General features: G+C 38.2%; 5 protein-coding genes across 5 annotated transcripts; 3 read left to right on the top strand and 2 right to left on the bottom strand.

Annotated features, from left to right (window-relative positions):
* Nucleotides 1-2,168: 2,168 nt before the first annotated feature.
* COG2 (Golgi transport complex subunit COG2) lies at nt 2,169-2,900 on the bottom strand (the record flags this gene model as incomplete). Its single annotated transcript, XM_022821549.1, has 1 exon — nt 2,169-2,900. One exon carries the CDS (start codon nt 2,898-2,900, stop codon nt 2,169-2,171), a length of 732 nt encoding a protein of 243 aa, XP_022677900.1.
* Nucleotides 2,901-3,314: 414 nt separating this feature from the next.
* CTF4 (chromatin-binding protein CTF4) lies at nt 3,315-6,164 on the top strand (the record flags this gene model as incomplete). The annotated part of the gene is made up of 1 exon (XM_022821548.1): nt 3,315-6,164. The coding sequence occupies one exon, from the start codon at nt 3,315-3,317 to the stop codon at nt 6,162-6,164; it is 2,850 nt and encodes a 949-aa protein (XP_022677899.1).
* Nucleotides 6,165-6,460: 296 nt separating this feature from the next.
* On the top strand, nt 6,461-8,257 carry RRP9 (ribosomal RNA-processing protein RRP9; the record flags this gene model as incomplete). Its single annotated transcript, XM_022821547.1, has 1 exon — nt 6,461-8,257. One exon carries the CDS (start codon nt 6,461-6,463, stop codon nt 8,255-8,257), a length of 1,797 nt encoding a protein of 598 aa, XP_022677898.1.
* A 3,246-nt stretch (nt 8,258-11,503) lies between these two features.
* Nucleotides 11,504-12,859, bottom strand: MEP3 (ammonium permease MEP3; the record flags this gene model as incomplete). Its single annotated transcript, XM_022821546.1, has 1 exon — nt 11,504-12,859. One exon carries the CDS (start codon nt 12,857-12,859, stop codon nt 11,504-11,506), a length of 1,356 nt encoding a protein of 451 aa, XP_022677897.1.
* Nucleotides 12,860-14,171: 1,312 nt separating this feature from the next.
* On the top strand, nt 14,172-15,344 carry KLMA_70288 (uncharacterized protein; the record flags this gene model as incomplete). The annotated part of the gene is made up of 1 exon (XM_022821545.1): nt 14,172-15,344. The coding sequence occupies one exon, from the start codon at nt 14,172-14,174 to the stop codon at nt 15,342-15,344; it is 1,173 nt and encodes a 390-aa protein (XP_022677896.1).
* Between the last annotated feature and the right edge of the window lie 9 nt (nt 15,345-15,353).

Here is a 15,353-nt window from a genome sequence, read left to right as displayed (position 1 = left end):
ACGCCAACAAAGAAAAGAGCCCCGGTAAATCTAACGCACCGGACGGAAGGGATCTTTCTGAGTCGATGTTTTTAGGACGGCTAACTACGAAGTTCCAAGAGTTCCTTACTATAAATGCTGATGCTCTACGTGAATTAAATGAGTTGATAGCAGGGTTAATTCCTTTTAGCTCGAACAAAGCCTGCGCAAAGGTAAATTCAAGAAATAACGGAGGCTTGAATTTCCTTGATGCTACTGCTAACTCTGAATCAGAAAGGAGACATGTCGAATTTAGTTTATCTCCTCGCGAAAGCCGTACTCAGCTCTTGAGACAGTATGAAAACCATTTTAATGAACAGCTCAAAGATGATATGCAGAAATCTAGTAATATCAGTATTTTCATTGAAACCTGGATTTCCTCATCTACTGGTAGAAGTCATTTCGTTGTTTTAGCATGTTTTTGTCCGTGCTTTAATAAAGAGGAAAAGTTGAAGAATCATGATCTTTCCTCTCGTACCAAGGCACGCACCCATGTATTAGATTTGATAGAATTAGGAGAGCAAAAGAATTTAACTGCTGAGAATTTGAGATCTAGTCTATTAAAATGCATCACAAATTATTCGATCCAAAGCAAAATAAACGCCATAACATTAGGATACGATTCAAAAAATACAATCTCGGAAGTGCTTCACAGGGGCGTCAATTTGATGATCTCCAAAGATATTCAAAAAGAAGTCATTATTTTCAAATCAATGAGGCACATACTAGGAGAAGCATTCCTTGTTCTGTTCCGAAGCTTTAGAAATCTTCACTCTGATTTATTATTGCGCGTCGATAAGCTGATTGAGATTACAACGAACAATCCATACATTCGTAAAAGACTGCGACAATATATTTCAAAGAATATTGAAAGGTGTGATGCATCAAATCCTCTTTCTCATTATTCACAGCTAAAAATGTTTTTAAAGGCATCAAAAGGTATCGAGAGGTTTTTCAACGACAATAGGCCAGAGTTGGAGTTACAACTGGAAAAAAATCCTCGATCTGTTTTCTGCTATTCTCATGACGAACTGAAATTGATCGGAATTTTTGTGAGGTTGACACGAGTGTTTCACGAAGTTACTTTGCTCTTACAAGATGATACAACAAACTCTTTGTGCAATGGAATAGAATATTATGCCATTATCAACCAATATTACAAATCTTGTAAACTCATCAAAGATGGCTCTTCCGATTGTCACCATTTACAGAACATTGGGCTGAAAGAACAGGACCTGTCCGTCACAAAGCAGGTCAGAGATCGAGTGCTTTCTGCAGTTTTAAGCTCATGGCCAATATTTGAGAAATGTTTGAAAACTGCCTTTAATGAACCAGCTTATTGGGTAGCCCATATTCTACAACCAAACTGCAAGACAAGTATGTTAGACAGATCATTCGATCAGGCGTTTCGGGACGGTATTCTTCATACTGCCGAACTGTTTTTTGATGATTATTGCAAGCAGTTTATTAATAGCTCTCATAAGACGTTGCCCAAAAAGGCCTTGGCAACACTAAATGTCAATCGAAAATCAGATAAAACATTCAAGGTAGCAAAACAACTTCACACATATGTGAATAGGAATAAGAATGAATGGCAAGCATATTTGGAAGAACCTATAGAGGAAGAAGAAAAAGATTATGTAGACTATTGGATCAAAAATCGAAAAAGGTTCCCCACATTATATTCACTAGCCTTGTCGCTTCATCATACAAAGTTAGCAGCAACTGACAGTGAAGAATGGTTTTCTGTTTCTATGAAGGCTATGACTAACAACTTCACTACTGCCAGCTCCAACCTAAAAAGCACCATGATTATACGCAATAGGATTAAATGTTTCGGACCAAAATCAAAGAATATCGCAGTGGCTCAAGATATCCCATCGGGCACATTCTTGCAAGAAGAAGAAGAAGAGGAATTATCCGAATTTTTACAAAACCGAGGTAGTGAAGAGTCAAATATTATGGAGATGCCCTCCAATATTTCCAGTGACGACGAATTTTGAGATTACTTTAATCATTCATGACTTGCATCCAATGCATATAGTTGAAGAGCTGGTACTCTTCACCATCACCCGCGTTTATAATAATTTTCATAAAAGACGTAATCATGGATGTATATACACTAAGGGACTACATATGCAATAGAAAAATTACGCAACAGGTTTTTGATCTCCATTGCCATTTTTCTTACTAATGATCCGTCTCTCAAGAATTGGCTTTGATAGAGAATTGGAAGCCTCCAAAATGCTTTTGAAATCGTTCCTCATTCTCATCACCAGGGGAGAATCATTGTCTTCCAAATGCCTAAATCTATAATCGCAACGTATCAGTATTAGAGAAAGCTGTTTTGCTATTTCAAAAGAAATCTCATCATTCATTTGCAGTTGTGACATGGACTGGAGAGAGGAAAGAAGCTGCTGACATACCCTTAGGGATTCAGACAGCTTGTTAATATCATCTAGTTGATCTAGCATATTATCGAGCGACTTCATATACGAAAGGACTGTAACAGTTTTCTCCCTTGTTTCAGATACTGTAGTCTCACTTAAATGACCCAATTTTCTTTCAAACTGCTGGAGGTCATGCAGCACCTGCTTTAGTTTATCGAGTACTTCATTGTTCTCCTTTGTTTCAAATTTCGAACAGATCTCCATGTACTCTGGATAACTCTCATTGATCTCATCCAGTAACGATTGCTCCATAGAAAGCTTTAAGGCAGAAACCTCGTACGATAGTTCATCTAGAGACACATATTGAAAGTTGTTGTCAAGTAATAGTTTATCAATATCTAAACCACCATTCTCTCGTACAACACTCGAAATAAGCTCTCTGCTAAGTTCTTTAGTAACCGGTAGGTCTAAAACTTCGGATGATTCATCCATGGTATATATATCTGATTTCGATATCGGCCCAATTATGTTCAGTAAGGTTTACTTTTCTTGTTTAAACGATTCTGTCAGGTAATATATGGATGTTCTTCAAGTATGTAATTTAATCTTATTTAATTATGTATAAGTATTTGATATCACGTGACATTACACTACCAGACGAAAACCGCTTTAAAGAGCAGCAACATAATCTGCAACGGTATTAGTACTTTTAGGTGTTCAATACTGATATATATGATCACTAATGGTTTTTTCTTTGCATATTTTACTTCTTCTCTTTTTTACGTGTTTTGATAAATTAAAACGCGTTCTTTTGGATTTAGTACTTGAACAACCAACGTACTATAACAGCAAGATATATCCAAAAAAAGCTACCGAAATACTCAGCAATCATCAATCGAGTAACAAATGGGTATCAAGGTAACTGAAAACAGAGTGTTTGTTGCCGGAGGTAACACTCGAGCTTATTTAAGTAATGATAACACCCGTCTCTTCACCTTGAATAAGAATGCATTGGTTAAAGTACAAAACTTAGATGATCTGGAAAAGGAACCTGATATTATAGATGTTTGCGAGGAACCTTCTACATTGGCATTGAGCGAAACGAATCCGAATTTTATTTACGTTGTGTCCAAAAAGGGTGATTTGTATTGGTATGATGTTAAGGAATACACTAGTGGATTGTGTTTTAGATCATCACTACCTTTACGTGACCTAAGCCTAATCCATGATGACAAAGTCTGTGTAGTTGGAGGTGATGACTTGGAAATGACGCTTGTTGCATTAGAGAAGGACAAAGATAATATAAAAGTGACTTTAGATGAGCAATTGGTTAGTCTTTCATACAATAAACAGAACAATATCTTAGCTGTTTCCTTAAGCAATGGTAATATAGACTTCTATTCCCTTAGCTCAACAATTCCAAATAAAATACACACACTGACTGATCAGCTACCAAAAATATTCTATGATGATGATAAAGCAGAAGATTCTACGTCTGGAGAAGGTCAGGACTCAATACCAATCGATGGTCTTGATTCATTATTATGTGACGACAATAGAACATGTACCAGAATCTCGTGGTCAAATAAAGGTGACTGCTATGCCGTGCCAGCTAAGGACGGTACCATCAAACTGTTCAATCTATCTGATCATTCATTAACTACTACTTTCAAACCTAGTGTTGCTGTGAATAACTGGGATGCACTTATTGTAGATCAGTTGCACTCAAACACCATTACAGCAGTCGGTAATATCAATAAAACATCCCACTTATTTATTTGGAACATAAGTACTGGAGTACAAACATCCCATGAAACGACTACTTATAGTGTCACTTCATTATGTTGGAGGATTAACAGCAGCATGAATACATTAAGTTTGATAGCTGGTACATGGTCTGGTGATATTATAACATTTAACGATATTGCAAAGGTCAAGGAGTCTCCCGGCAGTTCTAACTTAAATAGAACTCTATTTGCAGAATCTGATGATGAAGATCTCTTCGAAGAAAGTAGAGTAGGCGAATTCTCCAAGAATACTAGCACAGACCCAGATCTAACATCTAAATTCCAAAATGATGGTAGCAGGAAAGAATCCAACAAGATTGATAAACGTGTTCATGAAGATGAGGGAAGTGAAGATATAAACTCTGATAATCTCTTCACAGATGCAGAAGAAGAAGAAGACGTTGGTGAAGGTACTCATAGAAAAAGGACTTTTAATTATGAAGATGAGAATGACTTTATTGAAGACGACGATGGAGAAGCAGCCTTATACAAGAAAGCAAGAAACCACTATGATTCAGTACCTTCTCTAGTGACAACAAATTCAAGAAGATCAAATTATCAAACAGTGCAACCTCAATTTCAGTATCGGCCATTTTCTACTGGTGCTACACCATTTGGAAATAGTGATAAAAGGTATTTGACTATCAACCAAATAGGTCATGTTTGGACAACAAGGAATGAAAGTGGTAGTAACTCCATCACAGTGTCCTTTTTTGACGTAAGTAAATTCCGTGAATATCACTTCGATGATTTATTCAAATATGATCTTTGTTCGTTAACCGACGAGGGTATCCTATTAGGGCAATCGAAGTTAGGGCAAATTCAATATAGACCTCACGGTGTGTCTGGAGAAACTTGGACAAAGAAGATTCCATTATTACCCAAGGAAAGAATCACTTCGATTGCATGCACGCCTAAACGTATCATCGTTGGAACTTCATTCGGTTATCTCCGCACGTTCAATGAATTTGGATTACCTTTGGCCATTGAAAAGGTGTCCCCAATTGTAGCCGTTACCGCATACGAGTATAGAATTTTTACAATACATTACTCCCAGTACCACGGTATCTCTTATTCAATGTTCCAGCAACATCCACAAACTGGCGACAAGTATTTCCAAAGAGAATGTCCATTACCAATCACATTACCTCAACAAGTGCAAGGTCAAACAGAAGATATAGATAAAGAGTTCTTAAAGTTTGAAGACATATACCACGCTTTCAATCCTCTGGGAATCAAATCCTTATTCTTCTCAAGTTTTGGCGATCCATGCATATTTGCCAATGATAATGTTCTTTTAGTTTTATCAAGATGGAGATCGGGAAATGAAGCACGATGGATACCGATAGTAGATACGAACCTAGAACTCTGGAAAATGTCCGGCGGTAAGAATGTAAAGGATGTGCATGTTTGGCCTCTTGGGCTAAATTTTGACACATTCTCATTTTTACTGCTAAAAGGTAAGAATTGTTGGCCAGATATTCCAATGACTGTTCCCACTGAAATGGAAGTAAGAATGCCTTCTATCTCAAAAACTGACATCACTAAGAAGAAAACGGAAGAAGATGATGATGAATATGAAAATGATACTAAAACTGACGGTATAAACGATCAATCCGAAGTTGAGATTCCTTTGGATTTAGCTGCAGAAGAAGAATTTTTGCGTTCTTCAGTGCTCAGTAGGTTACTTAAGGATACTATGGATAACGAGGGAGAAATATACGGTAACGAAGCAGATTTGTTACAACATCTGATAAGCAGTCATGATAAATCGCTACTCAGATTATTGGCATACGTATGTTCCGAACAAGACGTCAACAAAGCTGTTTCGATTGTATATGAACTAAAACAAGATAAAGCACTTGCTGCTGCCAGGAAGATTGCAGAGAGAGCAGAGATTTTACCTCTGGTAAGAAAAATCAATGCTATCATTGAAGCTAAATTTGAGGCAGATTTCAATAATCTGTAAAATCTCAAATATAACAATATGTTAACTATAGTATACGTGTTTAGTAGCAAGTGCTCGTAGTTTCTAAATGTAAATATCAGACATAATACGTGATAAAAATCATTCAACTAATATAATATTTAATAACAAATGAGTTCTTTATTGTGGAAAGATTAACTCGTGACCTCATGGTGAAGCTGCTATTCAGACCTCGTAAACACTGCCGATGTTACAAATGTTCAAGTCGTTTCTTTTAATATTTTTTCAATATTGAAAAAAAAAATGTACATTAGAACCAAAACTGAAGAAACCATGCGATGAGCATCGAATATCGAAAGAGACAAAGACCAACAGAGATCATTGAGAGCACAATGGCCAAGTCTAGTGCAATTGAAAATTCCAAGAAGCGGAAGAGAGATGTTGTTGAAGAAGTAGATGAAGAAATAACAGACCCTTCATCGGAAGAAGGCGAATCAGAAGATATATCTAATGATGAAGCTGATGAAGTAGAAGAGAATTTGGAGTCTGACGAAGAGTTTGAAGGCGAAAACCCAGCCGATAAGAGGAGACGGTTAGCTAAGCAATATTTAGAAAACTTGAAAGCGGAAGCAAAAGATATCGGGGAGGCATTAAGTTCCGAAACTGACAAGCAAGATGGATCTACAGTAATCGATGACTATAACAATTTCGATGCCCGTGACTTGGATAGGGATATTATTGCTTCTAGATTAAAGCAGGATGTTGCAGAACAACAGGGGCGTGTATATAGATGGGTCTCCAAGAAGCTTCTAATCAATGAATCTAAATGCACATTTACAAGAGTCGGAGAAAATAATCTAACAGGCTTATCGTGTTACCAACCGCCAGTCAACAAGTTCTCTCATAATGAAACTCAGAATAAGAGCAAGGGTAAGATTTTTGCGTATACCGTCAGCAAGGATCTACAGCTAACGAAGTACGATGTCACGGATTTCAATGCAAGACCAAAAAAAGTGAAGTATGTTAAAGGTGGAAAGAAATATATACCAGAAGGAAAATTTGAATTTGAAAACGTGACGGAAGGTCACTATGATGAAATTCTAACTGTTGCAGCTTCTCCAGATGGAAAATACGTAGTGACTGGTGGTCGTGACCGTAAACTAATAATATGGAGTACTGAATCCCTAGCACCTGTCAAGGTTATTCCAACTAAAGATCGTAGGGGTGAGATTCTAGCACTTGCATTCAAGAAAAATTCAGATCAGCTCTTTGCCGCTTGTGCTGACTACAAGATTAGAACTTACGCTGTGAACCAATTTTCTCAACTAGAAATATTATATGGGCATCAAGACTTAGTAATTGATATTTCTGCACTAAATATGGAACGTTGTGTTACTGTTGGCTCCAGAGATCGTACAGCTATGTTATGGAAAATTGCAGATGAATCTAGATTGACTTTCAGAGGTGGAGATGATCCTGAAAGACTAAGAAAAAAGTGGTTAAAGAATCAAGAAGCAGAGAGTGAAAACAATGCCGATGCAGCTCAAGGGGATATTAACCTAAGTAACGGCAGTGAAAAGAAGGAAAAGCCACCGCAATTTTATGGAGAGGGAAGCATTGATTGCATTAGTATGATTGATGATTCTCACTTCGTTACTGGCTCAGATAACGGTAACATCTGTTTATGGTCTATAGCCAAGAAGAAGCCACTTTTCACAGAGAGAGTTGCACATGGAATTGTGCCATTGACCGCTGACACTGCTATATCTGGAGAGAAAAACGAAGAAGTACGTGCCGCACAATTGCAAGACGGTACTATTGCACAACCTTATTGGATTACCTCAATATATGCTGTTCCATATTCCGATATCTTCATTTCGGGATCTTGGAATGGTGCACTAAAAGTCTGGAAAATCAGCGATAACTTGAGATCATTTGAACTACTGGGAGAACTTCCAAACTGCAAGGGTGTTGTTACTAAAATTCAATCCGTCGAATCTGGTAAAACTGGTAGAGAAACATTCAGAATTTTAGCCAGTGTTAGCAAGGAACATAGATTAGGTAGATGGATTAACAAAGTCCCAGGTGCAAGGAATGGTATCTTCTCAGCGGTGATAGAGCAGACTGGTTTTTAAATTAAGTAGAAAACCGCATGCAAAAGTAATAGTATAATACGTTAATTCTTGTATAATAATCGAGATAAAAAAACTCATAGTTAATAAAGCCGAAAATACATTAGTAATTGTTACAAGGTTATATATATAAATATACGATATATTATATAGACACTTTACCTGGTCTAAATTTTTAGAGAACTAGGAAAGATTTTTTTATAATCATGATGGAAAGAAGCTTTGGAATTATTTCTCCCAATAAATTTAATATGATTTAATAAACGATGGGACGTAAATCGAAAAAGGCATCACGGGCACGCTAACAAAACGTAAAACTTTAGAATGTAAAATTAGGATTAAAGCAGAAGTATACGAATATCCGATTCAAATACTGTTACCTTTTTGATCCTTTCATATTAAATTCGCTGTTAGTGATGTTAGGAAAATTTCAATTAATTAGGGTGCGCTTGTGAGTTCTTCAAAATATAAGTTTGTCCCGCAAAAGAACAAGAAAGTTCGAACAAGAATTCGAAACATTGTGGTTGAAAGATCGGTAAAGGTCAATAAGTTTCAATAATTTTTAGTTTTTTTTTTTAGTTTTTGGTTGGCTATTTTGTTATTTGTAAAAGTCCAGTTAGAGTGTTATTTGATTGGATGGAAATCGAAGAAAAAAACGTAATTGCAGTTGATACTGCTATATTCACAAGAATGCCAAAGCAATACCTGCAGCAGCACCAACCAAAGCGTCATTTACTCCTACGTGGTAAGCAGCACCTGAAGCCTTTTTAGTCTTCAAAGTTGAAGAAGTTGAAGCATTAGAGCTAGATGGTGACAATGATGTCAAAGATGCGGTAGCAACCTCTGAAGTTTCTGACTCTAGGTAGGAAGTTGTGCTATTCTTAGTATGGCTGGAGTGTGTTCTAGTCATGATGGTAGATGAGTTTGTGTTATTAGATGAAGCAATAGCCAACAAACCGGTAGCACGAGTCAAAGAATGGGATGTAGTGTGTGTCTTGCTGTACAAAGAAGCAACAGAGGCGGCTGAAACCTTTGAGGCTGATTCAACAGAAGCAACAGAAGCAGCAGAAGCAGAAGAGATAGCAGCTTCAGATGCCTTTGCAGCAGACACAGAAGAAACAGAGGCCTCAGAAGCTCTAACTGCTGAGACTGAAGCAGCAGAAACTGAAGATTCAGAAGCTTCAGCTGCAGAGACTGAGGAAACTGAAGCAGCAGAAGCTTCAGCAGCAGACACAGAGGAAACTGAGGCAGCAGAAGCTTCGGCAGCAGACACAGAGGAAACTGAAGCAACGGAGGCAGCAGACGCAGCAGAGGCGGCAGATGCAGACGAGGCAGAAGCTTCTGAAGCAGAAATAGAAGAAGCAGAAGATTCTGAAGCAATGACAGCAGCAGCAGCAACTTCAGAAGCAGCAAGTGCTGAAGCAGAAGACACAGAAGCAGCAGAAGCAGAGGCTACAGACAAAGAAGACTTCTCTTCTGGTGACAAAGAAGTTGTGTAAAGAGTGATGGTGGAGGTGTAGGTGGTTGTGATATCATCTGCTTTAACCACAGCTGCTGCAGATAGTATGGTTGGGACAATTAGGTTCTTGAATTGCATCTTGATTGTTGTTCTGAGATTGAAATATTGAGATTAGGAACTATTCGTTGATAACTTATAACAAAATATGGCAACAACTAATGATAATGTGTTTTGTAAAGGAACGACTGGGGGTGAGTTGTGTTGATATTTGAGGTTTTTTAGTTGGTTTTCACAGCTGAAGATCAACTATATTGAAGTATCGATGGTTATTATTCGGTGGTTGTAAGTAAACTTTGTCTCGAAATGCTCCTAAATGAAAGAATGATGTGTAAACAAACGTTACAACAATGCTGTCAGATATATTTAAAAAGTTGTTGTAAGAAAGGAGGAATCCAAGTGGCTGCGAGAAAATTTTTTGTTGAAAACCGTTCTGACCATAGTCATAGCAGTTTCTTCCAGCCACACACAACTTGTCCACTCACTCCGATTGAGCTGTTAGACGATAAATATTCAATGGTTTCTGGGTTAAGTTCAAGAAGTCCGTACGACCATTTCTGTACGAGAGATCTAGCATTCAGGAAACCAATTACTCGATAATAGATTGTCCTTCAGAAAATCCCGTACAAAAAGCTTCTCCTTTCAACGACTTGTATGCAGGTGTCCCGATCAGGAAAGTGTTACGCAGCTGCCAAGGTTCGAATGAAGATGCCTACGATATTATCTAAGAACATCTGCTTTGTTTTGAAATTTCCCGTTTTGGAACTAACACATCCATTTTCGGCGTGTAGATAAACAAACCACGACAGTTTGTGAAGACACGCTGGGAATAAAAAAGAAACACAAAGCAACTTCAAATTCAAATCCGAATTCGAATAGAACCTAGGACCTAGATTCTGGAATCTGTAAACTGGGATCTAGGACCTAGCACGAACGGAGGTAGGTGTATCTAAATCGATGCAGTTGGAATACGAAAGATTTCTCTAGATATATCGCTCTTATTACGAGATGTACTGTTGTTGTTTTGGAAGCAGTATAACGATAAGTGATAAAAATTCAAACTCCATTAATCAATTTTCGGTCATGTGACATGTAATTAAACTTTCAATTATTTCTTTTCTTTTCTTTTTCCATTGTTGCTGCTCGAGGATACGTATGATCGGCATGAGTCTCTTTGTACATTGTTCGTTTTTTCGTTTCACAATTAGGTCTCTTAATATACATGAGCATTGGACCTCACTATTTTCTAGTGTGTGGTGTCGCATTCCTGACGCGACAGAAATATCTAAATATGGATTGACAAGATGCTTAAGCATTGGATAAAAATATTTACAAGTATATGTTTTAGCGTAAGGGCAGACGCGAACCGTGTATTGTCGTTCTCGTGTCCTTTAGCGTAGAGGATAGAAGAGGAGGGCAGGGTCTATAGAACCTTTCCAAAAAAAAAAAGGTCGGCTCCTGGATATAGATATTCTTGTAATAGACGTGTAGATGATATCTTGACGTAACGAAATGCTGGTAAAATTAAATATGCTTTTTACTACATGTGCTATTTAACTGAAATGAATAATAATAGTAATAGTAATAGTAATAATGGTGCAAACGTAACCAATTTAGGTTGGAATATTAATTTGGCCGTTTGATGTGAATGTAAATGTAAAAAAAGGTAATATGCTGGTTTTCATGAATAGAAGTTTCTATTTCAAGATGTGTGATCATTATGAGAATTACGTTCAATTCTGATTTCCGGTAGTTTTTTCATTTCCCGAGTCAGAGTCATTAGGTACTCCCCAAGAATAATAGTCTCTTCTGACTTCAACGTAATCGTAAGCGAACTCTCCGATCTGGTCTTCATCCATACCTCTATCTTCTGCTTCTTCGGTAGTTCTTAAATGAAGACCTGGAATTTTATTCAAAATGAAGCAGATGATTGCAGTAACAACAGCACCGTACCCGCACACAGCTCCAACGTAGGCAATTTGCTTGTACATTTGCTTCCAATTTTGAGTTAACCATCCACCATCATGTTCTGTCACACCGTCAGATCCTATGATCCAATCTGCGGCAAAGAATCCGTTGAAGATGAGTCCTACAATACCAGCAACGCCGTGCTCTGCCAAAATATCCATCGCATCATCGACTTTTAAGTAGTACTTGATTTTAGTGGAAAAGTTACAAACGACACCCGCAGTAATACCCTGTATTACTGAACCGTAGAATGTAATACATCCGGAGCTTGGAGTTGCGGCGACTAAACCACAAATGATACCGGAACAAAGCCCGACAGTGGACCATTTCTTTTCAAGTCTATAATCTAATAGGCACCAAGTCATACCACCAGTGGCTGCACTCAAATTTGTGTTCATTAGTGCGAACACAGATTTCATGTTTGGATCTAAACTGGTGCAGGCGTTGAAACCCAACCAACCGAACCATAGTAAACTGGTACCTAAGGTCACCATAGAAACGTTATGAGGTCTGAAATTGAGCAACTGGTTTTCATGACGCTTACCCAAAAATGCTGAATAAACAAATCCACCTACAGCACTCAAGATTTCCACTGGCCCACCACCAGCCCAGTCTAAAACACCCCATCTATATGCCCAACCATCACTGCACCAGACCCAGAAAGTCACTGGGCAGTACACCAAGGTTGCGAAACAAAATAAGAAGACCATATGTGGTAAAAGTCTACCTCTCTCTGCAGTGGCTCCCGCAACAATACTCAAGGTCACACACATGAACAAACCTTGGAAACACGCAAACGCCAGTTCTGGGTATGACGTTGGATTTTTTGGGTCTGCGTATCCGTAAACATTCCGAAACCCAAACGACTTGAGATCTCCGATGAATTTATGATTGATGGCTGTTTTCGAGAAGGCTAATGAGTAACCCCAGAAGTACCACTGTACTATGCCTACAAGGGTGGCCATTATAACTGCCCATATTAAAGCTAAAGCGGACTTTCTTCTCGCGAGCCCCGAATATAGGAAACCCAAACCGGGTACCATGATGAACACAAGCGCGCATCCTATTATTAGGAATGCGACTGTAGCACCTTCATAAGTTTCAGTCCATAACGATACCATTGCTGCTGATGCTCAGTTATCGTTCTGCTCCATAGCTCTTCACAAGTAATCTTTTAAACGCACACAGCACATGACTATGCGCGACATAGTGTGTAAAGGACCTCCACGCAAATCATAAGCCCATATATATATATATTCCCTTGCCAATAGAAATACTATCGAAAAGCTTGTACAAGAATCCTCTTTGGATATCAGTCACCTGCATCATGGCTCATCTCATCGCGCTTCCATCTTGGGACCTTTCTCGGAAAGTTCCTACACTAATGTTTCAGCACCTCAGTTGCGTGGGGACACCATAGGCCAATCAAACCGTCGAAGCTCACCCACAAGCCTTCGCTAGCCCTAACCTTTAGTAGTCTTACTGCAGTTAAACGGTGGACCATAGTCTAGTCTACTCATCCTTAAGCATAAAGAAATTCTAGAGTTTCCCGAAGTTGAGATAAGCGAGCGATAAGGAAAATGTCAATACAAACAAATAATAGGATACAGTATATATTTCAAATCTATATCGTGCAAAACGAATGGAATGACACTACTTAATAAAGGGCTTTTTTGGTAGAAGTTATAGTCTCTTTTTTTTTTCACCAACACTCGCAACTTTCAACTTTCCATCGCTTGCTCATGATTATGCGCTTATGGCAGGAACTAACCATGTATCATTGACATATTGTACTATAACTAGCCGCTATGACTATGTAGATGACTACCCAACTACTCTCTCTTGGCTTCTGGTCTTGTGATCGGGTAACGATGGGGGCTCTGAGCCTTCTCATTTGTAGTTACTTGTGATGCCATATGGCATTATTTTCTTTTTGTCGGAATTTTGCGCCGGAAAACGGGTCCATCCATTTTATCTTCAACCAATAGTATCAAGTCTAGCCTTGCGAAGGGTCCCATATTTATTTGCAAATCCAGGAAAAAGCAATTTATGCGGAAAAAGCCTTGTGGGGAGCGCCGTTTTGTGGCATCTTGGCACAAAATAAACTTGCTGTCGAGAAAATAAAAAGAAATTGTATAAATTTCACGTGACTACATTTCCTTGGGTGCACGTGACTATAATTTTTTCTCATCTCGTGCTATGTTTTCGTTCCAGTATTCATGTTAGCGTGTGAAGGAGAAAAAGGCTTAGTGAAGGCAGTAGAAGTGACAAGGATTATATGAATAGAAAAGATATTATTGTAATACATGTATAGCATCAATCTTCAGCTTTAGTGAATATCTTAAGGGGAAGAAAAAAAACAAAGGCTGCAAGGGTCTGGTCTGGGTTTCGTTTCATAGGCGTTAAAGTTGCCATTGCCAAAATTCGATTTACATGTGGATTCTAAATACATTACCAGAACAACTTCCTGCAATTGATTCTGAAATATCAGTTCCCGAACTTGAGATTTCACGTTTACAGTGCAATTCGTTAAGCGAATCTCAGTCATACACTCAGATAATCGATTGCAATACGCAATATATCAATCAATTACTGCATTATTCAAGTGAACATACGAACCCTGTTATTTCTGAGCAAATATGCATAGCTTCAATCAATGCTGCGTATGGATATGAGCAATTGGCTCAACAGATTAGGGAATCTGCGTATTCGGATGATAGTAATCCAGTCGATTCACAGCAATGGCAGTCCTCAACTAACTATAATAAGAGAGCAATTGGTCTCTTACAGTTCGCATCCTCTGTTCCTATGATATCCATCAAGCTGTTGACGATGTGTAACCAGTATGCGTCGCTCTACCGTTTAAATCAACAGTTATCGATGGTTCTTTTGACCATATCTAAGATGAGAACACGTCTATATCCTGCTGGTAAGGATAAATACTCAACGCTACTTAGTTTCCAGGATTCGGACTTGCAATCACTTTCTGCGGTATCGATGCCTTATGCAAAATTGGCGATCGGTTGCTCAGGCGTGTGCGACTCTATTCAGCACTCGATTGAATCAGTACACCTAAAGACTCAAGTTCTAGCAATGAAACGTTTTTTGGATTGTCTCTCACTTGCACTTTTATCTATATTCAAATATGATAAAGAAAATGATACGGATGCGGCATTGGATATGATAAACACTGCAATAGCGAATATACGTCCGCTTTTATCTAAGGACCAGGTCAATCTTTTGCAAAACAACAAATCACTGGAGAAAATATTAGTTAAGACTAAGTTTTGGAAAGAATCTATAAAGGATAAGTTAAAAAATAAGAAGTGGGTGCACAGCAAAAAGAGGGACAAGGACTCTAATTCTTCATATTTACATCCTTTCATACTTGAAGTTATTGCTGACTTTTTACTTCCATTGATCATGGTATTGAAAGTACGATACGACACCACCAATGAATTTATATTTGATAACGTCGGTAGCAATTCAAGCCATAACTGGGTCTTGCCACAGGGGAAGGCTCCTGAAGTAAAAGGCGTGCGATTCTTCTTTGACGGATCGACCCTAACTGTAGATCAACAAGCAGAATCAGAAAATTTGCGATAAACAAATTAT

The sequence above is a fragment of the Kluyveromyces marxianus genome, chromosome 7 (assembly GCF_001417885.1).
Source record: "Kluyveromyces marxianus DMKU3-1042 DNA, complete genome, chromosome 7".
Classification (NCBI taxonomy): Eukaryota; Fungi; Ascomycota; class Saccharomycetes; order Saccharomycetales; family Saccharomycetaceae; genus Kluyveromyces; species Kluyveromyces marxianus.
Note: the sequence above shows the minus strand (reverse complement) of the source record. Positions and strands in the feature narration are given on the sequence as shown.